Source organism: Microchirus variegatus, assembly GCF_963457635.1.
Source record: "Microchirus variegatus genome assembly, chromosome: 11".
Taxonomy (NCBI): domain Eukaryota; kingdom Metazoa; phylum Chordata; class Actinopteri; order Pleuronectiformes; family Soleidae; genus Microchirus; species Microchirus variegatus.
In genome coordinates, this window is record NC_139812.1 from 16,618,655 (window position 1) to 16,635,243 (window position 16,589).

Sequence of the window (16,589 nt, forward strand, 5' to 3'; positions counted from 1 at the left end):
GCTTTTTTTGAATGATTGATGTCACAGCTCTATGTCAGAGCCTGTGTGTGTACTGTCAGATGAGTAGTCTAACATGTAAGTTCAGCTCTGTTTAATTAAATGGAGGAACTCAGTGTTAGGTGTTCCTTTCATAGCTGTCAAATACAGTCTGTGTCTATTTGTTTTGGAGTAGCCCGCACAGAGGAGTCTGATCTATGCATATAATACTGGTGCAACACTGGGCATGTGTATGAAGCCGTTTAGTCCAGCCCCGCAAACCCGCCCACCACCCTCCCTCTTCCCTTCGGTGCGTCTCTGTCCGCCCGCCCGCAGCAGTCTCCTTCCCGGCGAGGTTTCACTACAGAGATGGCTGCGAAAGTGTGCAGATCGATACTCCTGTTGTCCCGGAGCAGCGGAGCGGTGGCCGGCAGCCTCCCCGCACTTGTTGTCTCTTCACAGCGACACCATCAGCACATACGACCGGTAAGTCCCAGGACGTGTGTGTGTGCGCTCAGGGGAGGAGGTGTAGGACCGGGCAGGCTGTGCTGGCTGGCTGGACCGGGAGGGAAAGCGGCGGCTGCGCTGGCTAAGGAAGTAGAGCTAACTAGCCTCAAGATTTGTCCGTTCATGTCTCGTTCTTGTGATTGCGCCTCGCGTAAAGGTGAGGTACAGGATGAGTCACGATATGTATCTCAAACCTGGTGTCGTGTCGGTGTTTGTAATCCACGCTGGGACGTGAATCTTTAACAGAGGCAATGCAGTTTTTTTTTTTTTTTTTGCTGAGAAGCCCATCTACACCCCACTGACGCTGCCCAGACGTTTACTGTAAAGCAGCCGTGAGAGTCCGACACTGAGCCGCTTCCACACAAAGCCTCGTTTCTCCTGCGTCCTTCAACTTTGTAGAGGGTTTTTTTATCTGCCAGACAATGCTGATCACAGGACTGTGTGTCAATATGAACGCGATCCCACGTTAGGTGTTGGGACGTTTTCTGCAGTCGACAATGGTGTTGGTTCGGGATGCTGTCGGATGGGGATGGGTGTCTTTATATTTTTATGCCGTTGCATTAAACATGTTAATTGTGAGCAGGGCGTTTTTTTTTTTGGCTGCAGGAAGCTTTAGTTGCCAGTCCATGACCGATGATTCCTCTCATCCCTCCACATATAGTCTCTCTCTCTGTGTGTGTGTGTGTGTTGCAGCAGAATAATGGAAGTATGCCCAGCAGAGTGGAGAAAGGAAAACTACACTTGTGCACACACACACATACAGTTTCGCACAGCGATCATTGATAGACAGGCATAATGCATTTCCTAGCCCCTTACCCAATAATAATGGCTAATAACAAGGCTGCAAAATGCTTTACAAAATAACCTTAACTAATTGCCTAACCCTCACCATAACCACACATCTTAACCCATAAATAGCCCCTTTATTATTATTATTATGTGTGACAGAACGTGAGCACTGGCCAATATGTGCCCTCGCTCTCCCAAACTGTCTTGCCGTCTCAGGTTTAACGTTCAAAATGTTCCTTACGAAGCGGTACATAAAAGTACACACATACATATGAATGAGACTTTGCAGAAACATGGAAAACCCACACTTGGATGATGTCACACTCTCCAGCCAGCCAGCCTGCTATTACCTCCCTCCCTTCCTCCCTTCCTCCCCTCCCCTCCCTCCCTGTGGGTGTTTCCCCATTCAGTGGTGGGGTGATCCTGGGTTTTCCTGCAAGCTAATCCATGTTCTTGCCCAGCGTAGTAATAGATGCAGTAGCAGAAATGCTCACAATGACAGGAAGGTAACAAAAATTGTTGTTATAGTGCAGTGGTTGCACATTTCACTCGCTAAAAAAATCTGAGCCTTATCAGCAGCTGCCTGAGGAGGGAGGTAAATCACAGGGATGGACCTGAACACGAAAGAATGAGGAAGTAACTGCTACCTGGCCGAATAGAATAACCCATTCGTTAGCATGTGCGCGTCTCTTTTTGCCGCGCTGCTCCATCGCTTCACGCCTTTATTTTCCTTGCTCTATTTGTCTTTACTTACACTTTCCCTCTTTAGCTTGTTTTCTCTTTTCTTACTCCTCCCATGTGCAAACACTTTGCAGCAGGGCTTGTGAAACCAAACACAGCCCCGGTCTTGAGGTGAAGCAGCTTGTCAGAATAGACACACTTGCTCCACATCGTCTGCACATCGGCCCCCATTGCTGTCGCCTACTGCGAACTGTCATAACAGGAAACATTAACCCCCCATGGAGAAGAAATATTCTCCCCTTCTTCTAAAATAACTCTGCCTATTCAAACCTCATGTGATTTATGAGTGGGGGGTTGGGGGGCTGTATGTCTGCAGAGTTTGCGCTAAGAGGTTTTCTTTTTCGCATCAGTCTGCTCAGGTTGTAGTTTTGTTTTCCTGTCACACTGTGTCTTTGTCCACCGAAGCGCCGCTGCAGCTTCTAACTCGGGCTTGTTACCGTGTGACAGTCTTTATATTCATTTGCGAGTCCCTCACTGCAGTGTGTAAACTCTGTTTCCAGACCGGTGTCTTAAACACTGCAGTGGGGCACATGCTAACGACTCGTCATTAAGCGTTTTGTGTCTGCAAGCACGATGGGTTCCCCTGAAGACACACGTGTGCTATTTTCAGCCAAGTTTTAAGGTGTATGCTGACTGCTGTTTCCACAGGGAGGTGGAGTCACGAGGGCCGTCTCCTTGGGGATGCAAGGCAGACTGTGGGCTCCAGAGGTGTGCTCGTTTAACCTGCACCAGATTACTGTTGAGTCAGATGGCATGTTCAATGCAAGCAAACGTGGCGGAAGAATTGAGTCATTGTGAATAAACTGTTCCCATAAATTGTTGTAGTGGGATTTGTAGTATGAGTAAAGGGAGTCACTTTGCTGCGTTCTCTAAAACTCACTGTGAACTTGGGAGTAAAATAGACATAAGGTTTTAATTTTTTTTGACTATTATTGCTGTTTAAACCAACATGTTCACCAAAGCTGAGCTTTTGCCTTTGAGGCCATGCGTTCCCACTCCTGGCTTTAAATCCAATCAGTGTTGGAGTCGACTAATTTATCTCTGCTGCTTTGACGGGGCTCGCCGTTGAAGTTGTATGGATTAGTGTGAAAAGAGAGTGACTGCCTGCTTGGGGCTGCTGTCTGCTAAAGGTGATAAGATGGTTGATTGATTGATTGATTGATTGATTGATAAACCTCTCCACACAAGCAGTTTCATTAATGTAATCCCTTCTTTAACCCTCTTATGACCATCGTGATAATCAGGCCGTCTGGATTTATTTTGATTTTACGGCTGTAGAATTGTCAAAAAATAACTAGTAACTTTCACTTCCGATATCTGGCTGTTATTCAAGTGTTTAAGAATAAGGTACTGAGAAGCTGACGTCACAGATGTGTGAAGCCCTGGTGAAAATTGTCTGTGATTGGGCGGTTGTTCCGCGGAAGTCCTGAGGGCTACCGTAATGACAAATATATGGGTGCAAACCTCTATTTCCGGTCGGTATCCATCCATCTTCTACCACTTTATCTTCCACATGAGGGTCGCTGGGGGTGCTGTGCCAATCTTAGCTTACATAGGGCGAAATGCGGGGTACACCCTGGACAGATCGCCAGTCCATATTTTTTGAATTTTCTAGAATCACACACGGTCTAGGACAGGGGTCTGCAACCTGCGGCTCTAGAGCCACATGTGGCTCTTCAGCCACTCTGCAGTGGCTCCTTGTAGCTTTAGAGATCAAGGCGACAAATAAAAGTGTTTTAATATCTTGTGCATCACATCCAACGTCGACGTAAAATTCTATATTCGGTACATGTTTGGATGTGTCCTGTCCATCTTTGGATCCACATGCCTTTTTCTCGAGCACGAACAACATACAATCCAAATATTTGCTTAATTTATTTCAAAATGGGTTCATTTTAATTCTTTAGTTTGCCACAAACAATAAAACAATGGAAGAACCTGGTCTACGAGGTCTAGAGGTTTGGTAAATACTGAACATGTTGTAGTTCTTAAATGTCATAAATGAAAGAGACTATTACTATTGTATATAGTTTGTCTGTATAAAAAAACTTTATACGTGTTATTATCTTCATCTTGTGTGTTTTTTTGCGGCTCCAAATGAATTTTATTTGGGTGGAGAGATGACAAAATGGCTCTTTTCATCCTAAAGGTTGCAGACCCCTGGTCTAGGAGTTACCGTAATGCCAAGTACGCATGCCAAATCATGTCGGTGACTCCATTCATGATCTCACATTTACATGTATGACTTAAATTTGACATGAAATGATGAGTGGAATTTATGCACTTTAGCCTAATTAAGGTTTTAATTTTTCATTCAGGAGTGTGATGATTGACGGATGGGTTGACTTCTCTCGTTCACAAAATAATTGATTGGCATTTTAACGTACAAATGACATCATGACATTAGAGGTTTATGATGACGACCCCTATCCTCAGATTTTATCAGATGGTGTTTGATACCTCCGCCAAAGAGGAATCTTAATAATCTTTCGTCCGCACAGCTGTTCCATTCCATCTTTTCACTATTATTGGATTACGATCTGTACGAGGCAATTTTAATGGGCATGAAGTGCAATCTAGTGGGTTTTCTTTAGTGGGTAAGAAAATTGATTTGTGTTGTCCTGTGGGGTTTCATATGCTCTTGCAAGGTTATATGAGGCAAAGTGATATGATAGAATTTCAGTCAGTCAAAGGTAAAGTTACACAAATGATTGATTTGTAGCATGTATTTTCCATTCAGCTCACATACCATGCCATGTTGCTGCTCTTACACTTTCCACATTAGCATACGGTATTGACTAATTTGCGTGCAGTTGAAGACAATCAGCCTTCATAAACTGCTTTATGAAGTGTTTCATAGTAAGTATAGTATCTTTTGGGAATGACAATTTAATATTATATTGTATTAAGACCCCTGCTTGTAATTTAGTTCTAAAATACACATTTTGGAGGGGCATGAACCTGGGGTCACTGGGTGTTTCAGGTCTTTAATCAGCAGATGCCCTCACCCGGGCGATCTAGCCAGTGGTGATCATTCACTGACTTGTGTTCACACGTGGATCTCATTCTCCTTGATTCACATCCACCTGGCAGGCCTTTTCCGCTGCATCCAGGTTGTTTTTTGTGGCTGTTATTTTTGGCTGTCTTGTCATGCCAAGGACTGTGAGTGACTGCGTTCGTGAGCGGCTGGTGATGCCCCGGCAGCCAACTTCCCCAGGCTCGCAATGGGCTTCCGAGCCATTCCTTCGGCTGTCGGGGCCCCACAAGCTCTACATATTTTGTCCTTTTCCACTCGTTTGCCTCCTCAATCCTGTCTTCACAGGGGATGGTAAGTTCCATCATTACCCCTTGCGCCATTGTTTCAGGTGTTAAAACAATGTCTGGGCAGAGCCTGAGTGGCTGCAATGTGGTCTGGAAAATCAGCCGTTTTCCCCAGATCGAGGTGGAGCTGTCAATCGTGAAACCCTCCAACAGCCTTGTGCCCTCTAGAGGCTGGTCTTTGTTGTTCTTGATGGCAGTGCAGATTGACTCTGCCAATGACTGAATAACTCTCTCTGTTTATTTTAGTTTTAGATGGAAGACTTAGAGAAAAATGTTCAGGAAATGAAGGAGAAACAACCAGTCTTCAACACCTTCATTCAGCATATACTAAAATTCAAATTTTGTCAAAGCAGTGACACGTGACATATGTCTTTATGATGTTGCTGCTGTGATTGGTTTACGTGAAAATAGGCCATAATTTGCATCTGTGTTGGCAGGAAAGCGGATGATAACTTCAGTGTAGTACTTTGTTCTCAATTGTTTGCATGTGTGGACAGGAGATCAGTGTGTTGGACTTGGAGGAAACATACAACCATTAAGAATTTGCTCATCAAATTCACTGTGCAAATACATAGAAATGTAATTGATAGCAGTGTTCCAAAAAAAAAAAAAAAATATCCAAATCATTCTAAAGGTCAAAGGGCCAGTGTAATGCCCTACCCTTTTTATAGTTCCTGCTCCAGACATCATAAAAGTAAACATGATGAACTGAAATGCATTACAGAAACGTTAATCATTGTCTGAATCTAATACCTTTATCCTGTATAACTAGTTCTTCAGAACCGGTTGCAATTTGGTCAAGAAAGAAGCTTAAAGGTACAGTGTCCAAGAATTAGTATCATTGAATCATAGGACTACAAACTCCACTCACCACTCAAAGTTGTCAGGGAACTACGGTGGGCTTTGCATTCCAGAAAGTATGTTGTTCTTCTTCTGCTGCATATGAAGCTTCTGCTTCAAAGTGCAAAAAAATGCAAAGTACATATAAAAGGCTTATTCTGAGGCTGCAAATACAAACAATTTATTTGAAGTGATTATACAAATGATACAACATACGTATAGGTAGAACATTTAATTCCTGCCAATAAACCCTCCTACATGTTGCCTACTGCACCTTTATGGGCTTCATTTTGTGCTCACCAGTGCTCACTCAAGGGTGAGTTATGCATTTTGCACAATATAACATGGAGTTCATCGCATTTATCATTATCAATAAAACTCAAAGACTTTGTGTAAAGTGCAGGATGTGCTTGATACTAGTCCAGTGAGTGCTTGGTCAGAACTCGTGGGGCATGGAAGTATGTAAATGCTTATTTGGGAATTAAATGGAAATATAGCACATTTTCTGTTAAAACATTATGTGTTTTTACTCAGGCACTACTCATGTCTGAGTCTGTCTGACACTTTTATTACTCTATTCACCATGCAGTATAAGCTCCTTACTTTGGCTCGACTGGTGATAGTCCTCCTTCAGTTCAGAGTTAACCTGTTCTATGTCACATCCATATTTGCTTTAGGTTGCATATCTCCGTATTCCACTTTTCCTTATCCTGTTTAAGACATTAGGTTTAAAGAAACCACACACCAACCTGTGATGGGATCATGCGAGCCGTGACACTCGTCAATAACGTAGTAATGAGCAGCAAGTGTTTCGAGGGATGGAATGTTAATGTGTTGACAGCTGGTGTGATTCCAGAGCAAGATGGAGTTTTAAAAGTCTGCTGTGGTTTTTTTTTTTTCCTGAATCCTGACACTGGTCAGTGAAATGTTTGAGTCTCTATTTGAGATGAGATGGGGGTTCAGCAGAACAGATAGAATTCTTGCAGTGTTTCTATCATGCCACTGATTAAACTGGGTCATTATTTTACACGTGCCCCATCAACAGCTGTGAAATTAGTCACTGTGTTATTTTTCATCCATTTCATTGACAGAAAGAAAAAAAAAAAAACACCTTTTCTTTTCCGTTTTACACCTCCAGACATATGCTCGTGCGTGTCCTGTGTTCCCCCCGTGTGGTTTCTTCTTCTAATTTTCCTCAGCTAACTGAGTGCATCACACTACAGCACCTGCTCTCCACAGTAACCTTTCTCACACTCACCAGTTATTTGCCCTTTGGTCAAAAAGAACTTTCCTGGAAGGTGAAGGTAGTGTGCCGTATTCACTCAGCCACATCCTCCGATCCAACCCCGCCTGAATGTGCCGTTATTGTTTTAATGCTTCGATTAAGGAGCCACATTTGCCTGTAATCGGCGAGTCGTTATGGAGATGTGGTGTCGTTGTTATGGATGAGGCCATTGTGATGGACAAAGTCCTCATTAACACTCTGAAAGGGATTTCACCCTTGGTGTGGTAAACAACTGGTGAACCTCTGCTGTTGGCATAGACTAATTAGATGCTTCCCATGTTTCCGTGTGGCCCAGCATGCCTCCAGTCAAGTCTGCAAAGGACATTAAACTAGGCCAATGTGTGTAATGTGATGATGGATGGCCGCAACGCTTGGTTACCTCCTCTCATTTCCGGGACATCTAGCTGGTTGTGTCCTCTGCTTGGAGGAGCTAGGTGAGGCTGCCAGTACAACCTGAAGGTTATCAGCTGCCTGGCCTTTCATACCATTATCAGATGTGGGATTAGACTCATTATTGTGACAGCCAAGCACATTTGTTAATTATAGACTGGGCAGATTTAGCTTGTGTGATGGTCAGCCATGCATCAGTAGCCACACATCCATTTAAGAATGTGTGACTCCTGATTTTATTAATACACACAAACACATATTGCAGCACCATTCCCTTTGCAAGTGGTTGCTCTGCCCTGTGGTGTCACAAGGAAGTGACAGAAAAACCAAATCACTTTTTGGATCACAGTGATCGCGTTTTTTTATGTTGGTCTCTCTTTAAATTGTCTGTTTACGCCACGTGTCAAACTCAAGGCCCAGGGGCCAGATGCTGGTGGCCCGCCATATCATTTCATGTGGCCCACGAGTGATTAATTGGTCTCACAAAAATCTGTGTTAAAATAGGTCTATGCTGCTTTAAGGCATGCGTTGACCATAAACTACATTTCCCATAATGCATGGTGATTGCGTTATCCGCAAAGTGACGGCACCGACACTAGATCGCAGTGTATCATTGTATATACATCATGCGACGAGTGAAATTGAGTAAGTATTAAATACAGAAAGTTATTTAGCAATATGTTACGGAGTAGTTACCTTTATTTTACATTTTGGTTACATTTGGTTACATTTGGTTACATTTATTCTGTATGACAGTTACATCTGGCCCTTTATAGGGTAACCATTATGCTGTCGTGGCCCTCAGTGAAAATGAGTTTGACACCCCTAGTTTACGCGATCATCCGATTGGTGAATGAATGATTTTGAGTGCCTTCTCAAGTTTTAAAAACGTTAGGATAACTAAAAATGACTTCCAGAAGAGGAGTCCGCGTCGTAGCGTTGCACCAGAAATGATGCATCGCCGGTAAAAAATAGAGCGTTTTCACCCAGATCTTGCGTTCCCAATGATGCATATCTGAGCCGAAGCACATTAAAACCCATCTGCACTGCAGAGTCATTTGACCTTGGAGAGAATGCCGATTTAACACTTTCCCACTGGTGAAATTTTGTTTTAAACATAGGATTAAATACATTTTTGATCAGTGGGAATAAGGATTTTACAGATATCCTCATTACTACTGACTATTAATAGATACACTATGCTCTAGCCATATTGGTGTTATTACAAAAAAAAAAAACATATTTACAATCAAATCACAATGGAGGAACAATATGAAAGAAAAGGAGTCAATATGAGACTAGAGGCTTTCTATGTAACATTCATCCTCACAATACAAGTGTTCCTCATTCATATGATTACGAACTGTTAACTCAAGTTTTCTGAAAGATTTAAGTTCAGGATATCCTGTGCATGACTTTTACGGTGCAGTTTTGAGTTTATCAGTTCCTGAACGCAGCAAAAGACACAGAGTAATGAGCCATAGAGTTTGCAGAAAATAGTTGAAAGACCCTCTGGTTTTGCTTCACATGGAAGCCCTTCCACTCCTGGACACATATTAATTTAACGTGCATATTATACTAGAGCTGAAACGATTAATCGATGAATCGATGATTAATCGATTACTAAATTAATCGGCAACTATTTTGATAATCGATAATCGGTTTGAAGCTTTTTTCATTATTAAAACAAGCTGTTTTAGCTTCTTAAATATGAATATTTTCTTAGTTTCTTTGCTCCACATAACAAAGAAATCATTCAAGCTGAATCATTTAGGTTTGTGGACAAAACAAGACGTTCAAGAACATCGTCATTTCCAGGTTTGACGAACACCGTTCAACGTTTTGTAACATTTTATGACATTTTATGGACCAACCGATTCATCGATTAATCGAGAAAATAATCGACAGATTAATCGATCACAAAAATAATCGTTAGTTGCAGCTCTATATTATACTGCTCGGTCAAAGTTTTCGAAAACGTCTCTGAATCCGTCGCATCTGGACAAGTGAAATCTAGTAATTTATTAAAACCAAATCTACAAGAGATTTCTTGAGAAGGAATCACTTTCGATTCCTCTTTCTTTTTTTTTTTCGTCGCCGATGGTATGTTGTGCCAGTATGGTGTCATGCTGTTAGATTTGCTGACACAGCTATCACCATCTGGCCCCGCAAACGCAAGCCGGAGTAGGGTTTTCCATTTCAGACCGTACCATGGCATGGTTAATGGTTCTGTAACACAACTTTGAATGTGCTGGTTCGCTGAAATTCACTCCTTGTGTGGCGTTTAATGATTCTGAATAGATGGAGAGTGATGGAACTGTGATTGTATGGCCTGCTGCCCTTTCTTTACTAATACATGAAAGCTCCTTTCAAATGTAATAATCAAAACTATAACGCATGCAAATCACAAAACTATCATTATTTTGTAACCAGGGCAAAAAAAAGTGTGAACTGAACTCTGGTCTGAGCTGAATTATGTATTTGTGGAATCACTTCATTCCTACTCCTCACACATATTTATTAGAAAGGAAGCAATAAAAGACTCTTTCTTTTCCCTCAACGATTCCACCTTGTTTGGTTTTAATAGTACCTACAATGTGTGTATATATAAAAGCCCCTTTTCATTTAGATGTAAGGCTGTCATTTAAATATCTCTGAGCTACAGATATACATGTCTAGGGAGATATGACACAGCTGTAAATTCCAGTGCCAAACATGCGCTCACTTAACTACATTGTGCTGTTATATTGAATTTGAAAACAAAGTCGTGTGTTGAATCTGACGTATCCATCAATCACAATTGTGCAGTGAAAGCAGAAAACAACCATATCAGGGAGGAAGAAGAGTTGGAGAGACGAAACTGGTGTAGCAGTCAAAGGCAGCAACTGCTAATTAGAATTGTGACTTACTATGTTCAGAGGAGCCCTGTTTTACAAATGAGCAAAGTAGTGGCTGGAAAGTCGTTCACAGCAATACTAGGATTTGTGATGGGAGGATTCCCTCGACCTCAGGCTCACCTCTTTCACTGAAGAGAAATTGGGGTGAGAAAAGCAGCTTCTTATTAGTGTTCCCATGTCACTGCCAGCAGAGCTGAAAGGATTACTGCAAATGTCTACTGTTCAAACTTTTGCCCCGAAATTGGAGTTGTATAATTTGCCTGTTTGTAGCAAATGTGTGTTCAATTATTGTTAAACCCAATTTCACTGGGTAGCTCTCTGCAAAAATATTATCCGAGATCACCTACGCATTTAGAATCCCTAACAACTGATTTAAGTACAATTACTCTGTCAATTAGAAACTCAGTAGGATTGTAAATTAATACATTACTGGATGTTCAAGGACAACATTCTGCTCCATTTGGTCACAGTTTAACCAAGAGAGAACATCACACTGTAGATGTTGGACAGAAAGATGAATAATATGAACAATTGCCTTAATAGATCACTTCCAAATTGGGGCCCCTTCAAACTTAAACCCAGTCAATAGCACTTTAATCAGTGGAATAACCCCACACACGAGCTTTTGACTAGTTCCTTTGTTCGTGCTGGATCAGTGCACAGGGTTAATGGCAAGAGAGCGTGACATTTTCATGACTTCGTTACACTTTTTTTTGTCATGGTGATTTAAGAAATTGGTCTAGTCTCTTCTGACAAAGCCAGTTGACCTACAGAGGACAGATGAGGACTCTGCTCTGCTGGAGAGAAATCTGCATCCATTTAAGAGTTAGTTCGAGTACTAGTGAAACACTGAGGCGTTTGGTTACCAGGGAAATGGCTCTGCTGGTCATGGTTAAACAGTATGCTTTGAGAGCTGTGACATCCCCCTTGTGTGGAGGTCATTGTGGCTAATGAAGAGAGAAACTGTAGCTCCATGGTGGTTTGGTGCCAAGCATTTACTTGCAGACAGTAGATTTCCATGCACATTTATGATATTAAGTTGGACCACTGTCCTTGTCCAAGTATACAAGCACTGTTGGGGAATTCAATTATTGAATGAAGCTTGCACTTAGTTGTTGGAATGTCATTGTCCTTATCAGTTCAAAAAATGTGCCAGTCTGAATTCAGCCATGCTTTTGTCACTGTTGTTCTTCGGTGTACTGTCTTCTATTATTTTCTGGGTTCAAGCTGAGGGTGAGAAATATGTCACATGCACTGAGCACCCAGGCCAGCTTGAGTCCAACTTTTTTTTCATCATATCGTCATATTCCCATATTTAGTACCTGGCACTCCCCCGAGTTGCATTTATATTATGGTGATGCCAGGTGAAGAGGAGGAAACTGACTTTGTAGTGGTTCTAACAATGCCACATAGAAGGAAGTGGTTGCCTGGCAGCTGATCAGAGAAATGCCGACAGAGAACAGGATGTCTGACTCCCACAAACCACGTGTACATCAGAATTGTTATTATCCAGAACCTTCAAGGCCCTTTTATGCTGCTGACTCATAAAAGTTCACCATTTCTGTTTTGTTCCCTTTCACTTTTCCAATATCAGCCGTCTGAAATGGAGCTGTCAGTATTTTCTGAATGATGCCTCTGGCTGCATCATTACACATCCCGAACTGAACCTTAACTGAGATTGATCAGACTCTGAGCACGTTCAGGGAGTCGGTGAGCCTCGGAAAGCAGCGACTGTCTGTCCGGCCTGGTGCCCAGTTGGTTTGCACTGTAATTACCTAGATTGTAGCAGAGCTGTGGTTGACACAAACAGAGGCTGGGGATTCACCATGGTGAAAACAAGGATGCACACTTTTGCCCAGCAATCAACTCCGAGCCCTTAAGTCCCATTGTCTTATTTGTAATGATTAACTGGACCAGAGAGATGAGCCAAACAAACCCCAGACAATTCACGTCAAGCTCATATTTTCCAAATGTAATTTGGGCATGTGTATTTGCTATCCTGCAACATTCTTGCTCCTAATTTCTAATTTTCCTGTTGGTAGGACTCCCGCCTCTCCCCTGACTACTTAATTGCCAGTTTCAAATGAATCAGAGGCCTGAGCTTTGAGTCTTGTTTCTTTTAATTAACTCCTGTATCAGTGCAAGTGGATCAATGGCTGGAGACACACACAGAATAAGCATGTCGGTTACAGAGAGCAGAGCGGGGGGTGATTGGCCTTGTGTTATGTGTCGTATAATATGTGGTATGACAGACAAAAGCCTTTCTCTTGCGATCTTCTTTTTGCTATTATCAAATTATCAAGTCTTGGTTTCGAAGCGGAACTGTCCCGAGATTTTTTACCCCCCGATTCGAACAGCTTCGATGTCATTTCGGTGGTTAAATGGCTTGTTTGCGGGGAGATTGGGTGGCTGTCTCCACCCCTCCCCACCGCCTGTTTGCGGAAAAACCAGCCTTGCAAGATCAGGGCTGCTGACCCGAAGTCCTCAGAATCAGGAGGTCTGGAAACACGTATTGCTTCACTAAACTACACACACACACACATCCAGGTACAGACATGGCAGAGCTTGCGAAAAAGAAGCAGAGCAAAGCGTTGACAGATGGAAGATGGAATGACTGTCTGACTGAGTGAGGAGCCAAACACAAGTAAACATCAGATTTTTTTTTTTTTTTCACATGGCCAGAATTGAAAAACATAGACACTTCTGTTCTCTTATAATTTCATCTATGTAATATTACCTTTATACATTATTTTATTTAAAAATGGAAGTCCACTGCAGTGCAGGCACCAAAACACAGATTGGAGAGACAGACGATAAGTGTTGTTAAGTCTTTAAGGGGATCAATTTTATGTGTTTTGTGTATAGAGAGGACACAAGGGATAAGGCAAGATGGTGGCAGATGATCTGCTGTGGAGACTCCTAAAGAGAGATTTATTATTATAATTGCTAGTATTAAACTGCTATAATTCATTAGATGAAGGGGAAAAAAAGAAAAATGGCCAAACATATCGACGAAAACAAACCGCATCTTATATCGGCTGTGAGCTGCACTGATTTCTTATTAATAGCGCAGTCATTGGTCCTGGAAAAACCCATATCGGTTGACCGCTAGTGTTAATGTTGTATTACTGTACACACATCAGTTAACTTGATGTAGGTAGGTCCTCCAGTGACTGACACGCAATGTGCGACTTAGTTTTAGATGCCCTTTACGTCACAAAACACCTGTGCGTCATGAGAGCAAAGCATCTTCCCTGTGTGTATAACTAGTGATCCGTCTTCCTGCATGTGTGTCGGTGAGGATTTAGAGGGGACAGTGTGCGAGTGATACAGTACAATCTCACTTTTGCTCAAAGGCACCTCCAGGAAGCAGGGCAGTAAATAAATTGCTTATGTAAATAGCTCTGCTGCTTTAAACCATTGTTGATGAGGTCTCTGATGTGACTCCAAGACACAAAATATTTCAGTTTTCTTTTGTGTTCTGGCTTAAAAGAGCACTTAACTTTGACTCCGGCATCAGATCATCAGTTTAAGAAGGAATATTCAGGGGCAACAACCATAGCATTAGGTCAGCAACTAATCGATTGACGTGTTGACTATTTTCTCGATTAATCGAGTAATCGTTTGGTCCATAAAATGTCAGAGAATATCGATGGTGTTTCTCAAATCTGGAAATGATGATGTTCTCAAATGTCTTGTTTTTATCCACAAACCAAAATGATTCCGTTTTAATGATTTGTTTTGTGGAGCGAAGAAACCAGAAAATATTCACATTTAAGCACTCGTTAATCGATTTATCAAAATAGTTGACGATTCATTTAGTAACTGATTAATAATCGGATCAATCGAGTAATTGTTTCAGCCCTGCGGAGCACTTAGATGATGGTGACACATTAAGACTGAGTGCATTTGCTAATGAAATCTGACAGCTGTAATTGTTCTCGGTCATTGAGTTAATGACATGCTGTTTGTCGAAGCTCAGTTTTACGGAGCAGCTGCGGTGTAAGACACTGAACATTGGAGACTAAAAATCATCATGATGTCCTGTGTGATGGTGGAGGTCTTTCTCTTCATTAGATAGCCGTGCTCATCCAGCTCTTTGTTGTATGACGGACCCGTGCAGGGAATTAGAAACATCCTTCTGTATTGATTTATTTGTGTGGATGTGATTGTGCATGCACACAGTTCCTTTATAGTTGACATTGAGGAAGAAGCTTTTGACCTCCAAAATGCCTGTGGTTGTCTCCTCCTCACACTTAGATGTCAAAAAAGTCCCAAGAGCCTCTGCCCCAGAAGGTTAGGAATGACCCTACTTCACCCTCTATCTGGCATGTGTGCATGTGCAACCTGCAGTTTGACAGACACGCAGCTTCTTGTAACTTCACACACTTAAATCCTGCCTTCAGCTGAGGGGTTGTGAGCGAGCTGTTTGAAATTAAGCTGTGTGTAAAAATAAAGGCAGTGTGGAGAGGTGAAGATACTAGACTTTTCCATTCTCACTGTAATGATGCTCATCCTTTGCCAGCTTGCTAACTCTCCACCCTTCTATAAATAGTGGAGAGTGGTGACGAGGAGACTTTGTTGGCGAATGCATTTCCATGGAGATGGTGTTTCGTTGGGCTTGGGCTTTGTGAGCAATGGGCCTTTGTGTAGCACTTGATTATTGGGGAAACTATGTGTTTACATTCCAGACAGTATTTCCTTCCTTATGGAAAAGTTGAACTTCTCTGCTCAGTATCCATGTCAGACACTTTATACAACATCTCTATTCTGCTCGGAAAATATCAATTAATTACTTTTGTTGTTGTGTTTTGTCAGGATTATGCCACTTGGCTACACACAGACATACACATCCTCTGTGCATGCAGAATATCTTGTTTGGAGCAACACCTCAAACATAATGTCCCATCCATAACATCCATTCCAACCGATGTTACTCCTGACGGCAGCATGTGAATGGGTTAAAGATGTCTGATAGAAAATGTGCTTTACATTTCTACACTGTATGAAAGAGTGAAGCCTTGATTATACTCGCCCTAGGGTGGGTTATACCCGCTGTAACGCCCCGGGCGCGCGCCCAAGACAACGTCACATCCTGTGTAGCGTCGGGCGCGTGAGCTCCAAAAGGTGTCGCGGCGCTAGGGCGCGCACCTCTGAATTTTTCTAAATTTGTTGGCTGCGGCGTGCGCCAACTCTTCATTTTCAATGGAAGGCTGGATGAGCAGGTCCGCTTTTATGCGCATTTCTACGACTCTTCTGTCCGAGAGCACTGACACATGACCTTATATTCATGGAAGGAGATTGTTACCACGTTACAAAAAGACGATGGTTTTTGCCGTAGGACGTGAAAAAAAAGAATTGGATCGCTTTGTGAGGGGCAAAAGATGAGCCCATAGAAAGAGTGGTGACCCAGGGGGAAAAGCCCTCCCCGTGATTCTGGTGGATTATGGGATGTTTGTCCAAATACGTGAAACACCGAGAGACCAATGTAAGCAATATGTGGTAAGTTGTTGTTTAGAACTGTTGCTAGGCAGCGGACGTTTACCGGCAGTACAAGTTGAATATTTTGGTTGTACGCCCTCTGCCGTTGCGGTGAATACTGCAACGAACAACACGCTGAACGCGCTGAGCATAAACGCCTCCGTACATAGCCCCTCGCCACGGCGTCAGACGTGAGTATAAACAAGGCTTGAGTGGGTGAATTGCAAAACTGTAGTGTAAAGCAGCATTTATTGGAGTCTCACGACCTGCTGGCAGACCACAATAGACATGAAATTGTGTGTGTGTTTCATCCATTATGTTGCTCTAAAGGTATTTAAAAGCAGCCACGTGTCCATTTTGTG

At 42.4% G+C, this 16,589-nt stretch overlaps 1 protein-coding gene across 3 annotated transcripts in view; it reads left to right on the forward strand.

Annotated features, from left to right (window-relative positions):
• Window positions 1–345: 345 nt before the first annotated feature.
• Window positions 346–16,589, forward strand: part of mcu (mitochondrial calcium uniporter) — a gene marked incomplete at its 5' end in the record, with an annotated part of 56,611 nt that continues 40,367 nt past the window's right edge. For 2 of the 3 annotated variants that reach the window (XM_083897170.1, XM_083897171.1), the window contains one exon: window positions 346–462. In XM_083897170.1, coding sequence (XP_083753296.1) covers window positions 346–462 — 117 coding nt within the window. Of the gene's footprint in view, window positions 477–16,589 lie in introns of all 3 variants that reach the window. The other variant, XM_083897172.1, reaches the window with a different exon arrangement.